The 6,000-nt window shown below is 41.8% G+C and overlaps 1 protein-coding gene across 2 annotated transcripts in view; it reads right to left on the bottom strand.

Moving 5' to 3' along the window:
- Window positions 1–427: 427 nt before the first annotated feature.
- Window positions 428–6,000, bottom strand: part of USP25 (ubiquitin specific peptidase 25) — a 79,870-nt gene continuing 74,297 nt past the window's right edge. For both annotated transcript variants that reach the window (XM_075263445.1, XM_075263446.1), the window contains 2 exons: window positions 2,948–3,143; window positions 428–1,125 (listed from right to left, as the gene is read on the bottom strand). In XM_075263445.1, the coding sequence (XP_075119546.1) occupies window positions 953–1,125; window positions 2,948–3,143 (369 nt within the window). In that variant the 3' untranslated portion in view covers window positions 428–952. The remainder of the gene's footprint in view (window positions 1,126–2,947; window positions 3,144–6,000) is intronic.

Below are 6,000 nucleotides of genomic sequence, written 5' to 3'. Positions count from 1 at the left end.
GCGGCCGGCCGCCAGCAAAGTCGGCCACATTCATTCATTCCCATGGGTGCGTGCTCATCTCTAGTACCTATGGTCCTCGATCTCTGGAGATTTTCGCAGCGAGTTGAGTGGACTGTACCATGGCGTGTGCTCATTCTGCAGTCTGAGTGGAGGTAGATTAACCCCTTATAGTCGCAGCCACATCACATGCTTTTTCTTTTTAACAAAAAGAGTAAAATTTATTCGAGAAATAATGTGCGGATTTTCTAAAAATTAAAAAAAAAAAAAAAAAAACCTTCAACGAATCAAGAAACAGAATTTAACCCCACAAACCCCGTCCATTAAGTGCTGCTGAGCTCATCAAAAATAATCCTCTATTCATACACAAATGTACAATATCTTCCTGAATTTTTTTTATCAAATTTTTTTTTTTTTTTTGCAAACGGAGTAGCCATAAATAAAACTTTATTCTTTTAATTTCATTTACAAGCTACCAGGCGCCGCGTCCTTTAACAAGGCGCCAGATAATTAAAATGGCTGCTGTCACATAATAAATCCAGATGTAAGGGGGGGAGGGGAAAAAAAAAGAAAAAAAAAAAAGCGGTTGATAAAATGAATTTTTTGTAAAAGCGATGTAATACTGTCACATAAACGTGGCCAAGGAAGCGGTCTCGTCATAAATATTTTGGGATAGTTTGGTTTGCGTCTGCTCTGCTTTATGGATGCTTGAAGGCCATGCGTAACTCAGGTGTGGTTGCGGTCTGGCTAAAAGTCTATACAGTCGTTTTGTCTTTAGCGGTTTGTAACAAAAAAACAAAACAAAAAGAAAGTTAAAACCTATAGCAGCAACAAAGCAAACCTTGTCACGAGAAGGCATGAGTTAAAATCTAAAACGAAAAAAAAAAAAAAAAAAAAGGATAAAAAAAATAAAAATAAAATAAGTCTATACAAGGTGCGTAAGAAGGTGCATTGTTCATCTCCCATCGGCCGGCATACGACTAAGTGACAACATGATTCGAGCAAACCGCTCGCACAGCTCGTGCGTGGAGAAAGTCGGAAGCTTTGGCGGGTCGTTGAAACCTTTGATTTCTGTCGAGCAGTCAAGCAGTTTTGGCAGGAAGTCAGTCAGCTTTTCTTGCAGACAGGCTGGAGATGGAAACAGAGATAAGAGGCACAATGAGCGCATTGGAACAAACAGCCGGCCAACAGTCACCATGCCCAAGGTTGTCCCATGATCTCCACCATGATGACAAACATCAACTGGATAAGGTTGGACGTCAACACCTCCAAGCCATTGGTGACCCGAGTAAGCTTTAGTGGAAGTGTCTGCTGTCGCTTATTCCCACTATAGGAATTACGTTTCAGATACAAGTATATAGCAGAAATCGGGAGATTCCCCCCCCCCCCCCATCCATGTAAAATTTTTGAGAACAGTTCACTATGTGGTTAAAAAATAAATAAAAATTGTTCCATCTGATCCACCTCTGCCTCTACCCCAAGGGTTTCGATACTTTACAGCAGTGATTGATGGAGCCCCAGAAGGTATCAGCAGTGGGAGTGGGGAAGGCGAATGGGATTTCTTTCATTATTTTATCACATTTTATTTTGACATGGCGGGAACAATTTTTTGTAGGTACCACGTCAGAATAGCCTTAAGAAAGGCTATTCGTCTCCTAGCTTTCGTCGTCTTCTCCACGCCGCTGTTCCCCTACAATCCCGGTTCTTGTCGGTATATAAATTAGCTCTCTCGCAGCACTGGGGGCGGCCCCAGCTCTCAGACAGCACTGGGGGCGTCCCCAATGATGCTTCCGGTGGTGGCTTGTAACTTCTAAGGCCTCGGGCAGAGCAGACTGGGCATGCCCACAGGCCACGAGAAAATGGCTGCATCCAATACTGTGCAAGCAGCCATTTTCTCGTGGCCTGTGGGCATGCGCTGTCTGCTCCGCCCGAGGCCTTAGAAGTTACAAGCCACCGCCGGAAGAAGTGGCTAAAGAGGACACTGCTGAAGAAGGGGAGGCGGCGCTGGAGAGAGTTCTCTCGCAGCATTGGGGGCGCCCCCAGTGCTGCGAGAGAACTAATTTACATATCGACAAGAATCGGGATTGTAAGCAAATGGCGGCACGGAGAAGACGATGAAAGGTAGGAGACTAATAGCCTTTCTTAAGGCTATTCCGACGTGGTACCTACAAAAAATTGGGTCTGAGTGATAGGTGACCAATTTTAAAGGGATCCTATCTGTATGTTGTACAACCCCTCAAGTGGGTAACCTTACCCAAATACGGCCATATGTGATGTACAGGAAACATATTAGGTTGGTTATATGTTTGATACATTGCAAGGTGATTTTTACCTCTTATTTTCTTGTTAAATTTTATGATCATGTCTATTATTTGCTAGCTTGCAATACTACAAGTGTCCTGTAGTGGTCACTGAAGGGAAAATGTACGCTCATTGACAAAAAAAAAATAAAAAATCTCAGACTCAGTAGGTAAATGATCCCATGTGTGGTCTGATTACACACTGGGTCTTACTAGAAGTGCTTCTCGTACTGCCCAATAAAACAAGATCTCAGAGGCTACTTTTGGGTAGTGTACCCTTGATGAGAGATCACTGCCTTCAATACATGCTTGCATGGTGCACTTGAAGACATTTTGCTCAGTTGACAATCTTTGGCACATCTTTGGACTGAGAAAAGGATGTTTATTTTTACCAACCTCCTGCCACCTAGGCCATTCTGACACAGTGGAATTTTTTTGTCAATGAGTATCTATCGGCAGCGATGACAGCTGACTGATGTGCGTTTCTGACGCCAGACCCGCAGCAATCTACTTATCAGATCAACATCTGTAAATGGGTCTCATTAATGAGAAAGACCTACAATTCTTTATATTAATGTACTAATTAACCCCAGCTAAATCGGGTCGATGCCTGAGAGGATATGACAATATATTACACCCCAGGGACTCACGTTCCATTTCTTGTCCAAGGTAGGAACACCAGCGATTCCTCATGTCTTCTACAGCAATAATGTCCTTTTCTTCCATATCATCCACCAACAACATGGGCAAGCATGGCACGACGAGTTCATTCATTAGAGTCAGGCCATTATTGACATTTTCTACATCTCCGGACTCGAACATGACCGCTGCTTTCTCATTTAGTTTCTGCAAGACACAAAAATACGGGTTTATATACAACTGAAAGTGTACGTAATACGGTGTACTGCACAGATTACAGGTCATCCTTCCACATCTAAGAGCGAAGCAACCCAACAACGTGGAGAATAAAATGGCCTAAAATAAGAAACTCATTGCTCACCTGTAGGAATCCAACACCGACACTCTCTCTTATCAGATTCTTAGTGTGTCCATTTACTTGTATAGGGGCTATGTGATTTCTGCAGCGGTCAAATGTTGTATCACTGACATCAGGGCTTCTATCACATATACACAATGCCAGTAACACGGCAGGTGATCGCTGCAGCAGACACATATTGTTGGCCAATAAAGGGACACTGGGAGGACTGGAGAACAGACAGCAGCAGCAAATAAAAATTATAGATATTTCAGGCCAGGGACCTACAATGTATGAAAGCTGTAATGTGCAATGGATCAGTGTATAGTAGTATCATGGTCCATACATTAAAGCTGTATCTATAGACAGAGAGCTCATGTATATGATAGAGGAGAGAAGCTGAGCCCTGTGATATATAAGGTTATAGGATAGAGGAGAGAAGCTGAGCTCTGTGATATATAGGGTTATATGATAGAGGAGAGAAGCTGAGCTCTGTGATATATAGGGTTATATGATAGAGGGAGAGAAGCTGAGCTCTGTGATATATAGGGTTATATGATAGAGGGAGAGAAGCTGAGCTCTGTGATATATAGGGTTATATGATCGAGGAGAGAAGCTGAGCTCTGTGATATATAGGGTTATATGATAGTGGAGAGAAGCTGAGCTCTGTGATATATAGGGTTATATGATCGAGGAGAGAAGCTGAGCTCTGTGATATATAGGGTTATATGATAGTGGAGAGAAGCTGAGCTCTGTGATATATAGGGTTATATGATCGAGGAGAGAAGCTGAGCTCTGTGATATATAGGGTTATATGATAGTGGAGAGAAGCTGAGCTCTGTGATATATAGGGTTATATGATCGAGGAGAGAAGCTGAGCTCTGTGATATATAGGGTTATATGATAGTGGAGAGAAGCTGAGCTCTGTGATATATAGGGTTATATGATCGAGGAGAGAAGCTGAGCTCTGTGATATATAGGGTTATATGATAGAGGAGAGAAGCTGAGCTCTGTGATATATAGGGTTATATGATAGAGAAGAGAAGCGGAGCTCTGATATATAGCTTATATGATAGAGGAGAGAAGCTGAGCTCTGTGATATATAGGGTTATATGATAGAGGAGAGAAGCTGAGCTCTGTGATACAGTCCTATGAAAAAGTTTGGGCACCCCTATTAATCTTAATCATTTTTAGTTCTAAATATTTTGGTGTTTGCAGCAGCCATTTCAGTTTGATATATCTAATAACTGATGGACACAGTAATATTTCAGGATTGAAATGAGGTTTATTGTACTATCAGAAAATGTGCAATATGCATTAAACCAAAATGTGACCGATGCAAAAGTATGGGCACCTCAACAGAAAAGTGACATTAATATTTAGTAGATCCTCCTTTTGCAAAGATAACAGCCTCTAGTCGCTTCCTGTAGCTTTTAATCAGTTCCTGGATCCTGGATAAAGGTATTTTGGACAAACAATTCAAGTTCAGTTAAGTTAGATGGTCGCCAAGCATGGACAGCCCGCTTCAAATCATCCCACAGATGTTCAATGATATTCAGGTCTGGGGACTGGGATGGCCATTCCAGAACATTGTAATTGTTCCTCTGCATGAATGCCTGAGTCGATTTGGAGCCGTGTTTTGGATCATTGTCTTTCTGAAATATCCATCCCCGGCGTAACTTCAACTTCGTCACTGATTCTTGAACATTATTCTCAAGAATCTGCTGATACTGAGTGGAATCCATGCGACTCTCAACTTTAACAAGATTCCCGATGCCGGCATTGGCCACACAGCCCCAAAGCATGATGGAACCTCCACCAAATTTTACAGTGGGTAGCATGTGTTTTTCTTGGAATGCTGTTTCTTTTTGGACGCCATGCATAACGCCTTTTTTTATAACCAAACAACTCAATCTTTGTTTCCAAAATGAAGTTGGCTTCTCCAAATGTGCTTTTTCATACCTCAGGCAACTCTATTTGTGGCGTACGTGCACTCATCACTCTCCCATACAGATTCTATTTGTGCAAAGTGCGCTGTATAGTTGACCGATGCACAGTGACACCATCTGCAGCAAGATGATGCTGCAGCTCTTTGGAGGTGGTCTGTGGATTGTCCTTGACTGTTCTCACCATTCTTCTTCTCTGCCTTTCTGATATTTTTCTTGGCCTGCCACTTCTGGGCTTAACAAGAACTGTCCCTGTGGTCTTCCATTTCCTTACTATGTTCCTCACAGTGGAAACTGACAGGTTAAATCTCTGAGACAACGTTTTGTATCCTTCCCCTGAACAACTATGTTGAACAATCTTTGTTTTCAGATCATTTGAGAGCGGGCTGTCCATGTTCGGCGACCATCAAACTTAACTGAACTTGAATTGTTTTGTAGAAAGAAATGGTTCAAAATCCCTTCATCCAGGATCCAGGAACTGATTAAAAGCTACAGGAAGCGACTAGAGGCTGTTATCTTTGCAAAAGGAGGATGTACTAAATATTAATGTTACTTTTCTGTTGAGGTGCCCATATTTTTGCACCGGTCAAATTTTGGTTTAATGCATATTGCACATTTTCTGTTAGTACAATAAACCTCATTTCAATCCTGAAATATTACTGTGTCCATCAGTTATTAGATATATCAAACTGAAATGGCTGTTGCAAACACCAAAATATTTAGAACTAAAAATGATTAAGATTAATAGGGGTGCCCAAAATTTTTCATAGGACTGTATATA

This window comes from Leptodactylus fuscus, chromosome 2 (genome assembly GCF_031893055.1).
Source record: "Leptodactylus fuscus isolate aLepFus1 chromosome 2, aLepFus1.hap2, whole genome shotgun sequence".
Classification (NCBI taxonomy): Eukaryota; Metazoa; Chordata; class Amphibia; order Anura; family Leptodactylidae; genus Leptodactylus; species Leptodactylus fuscus.
This window is presented reverse-complemented; position numbering and strand designations above follow the sequence as displayed.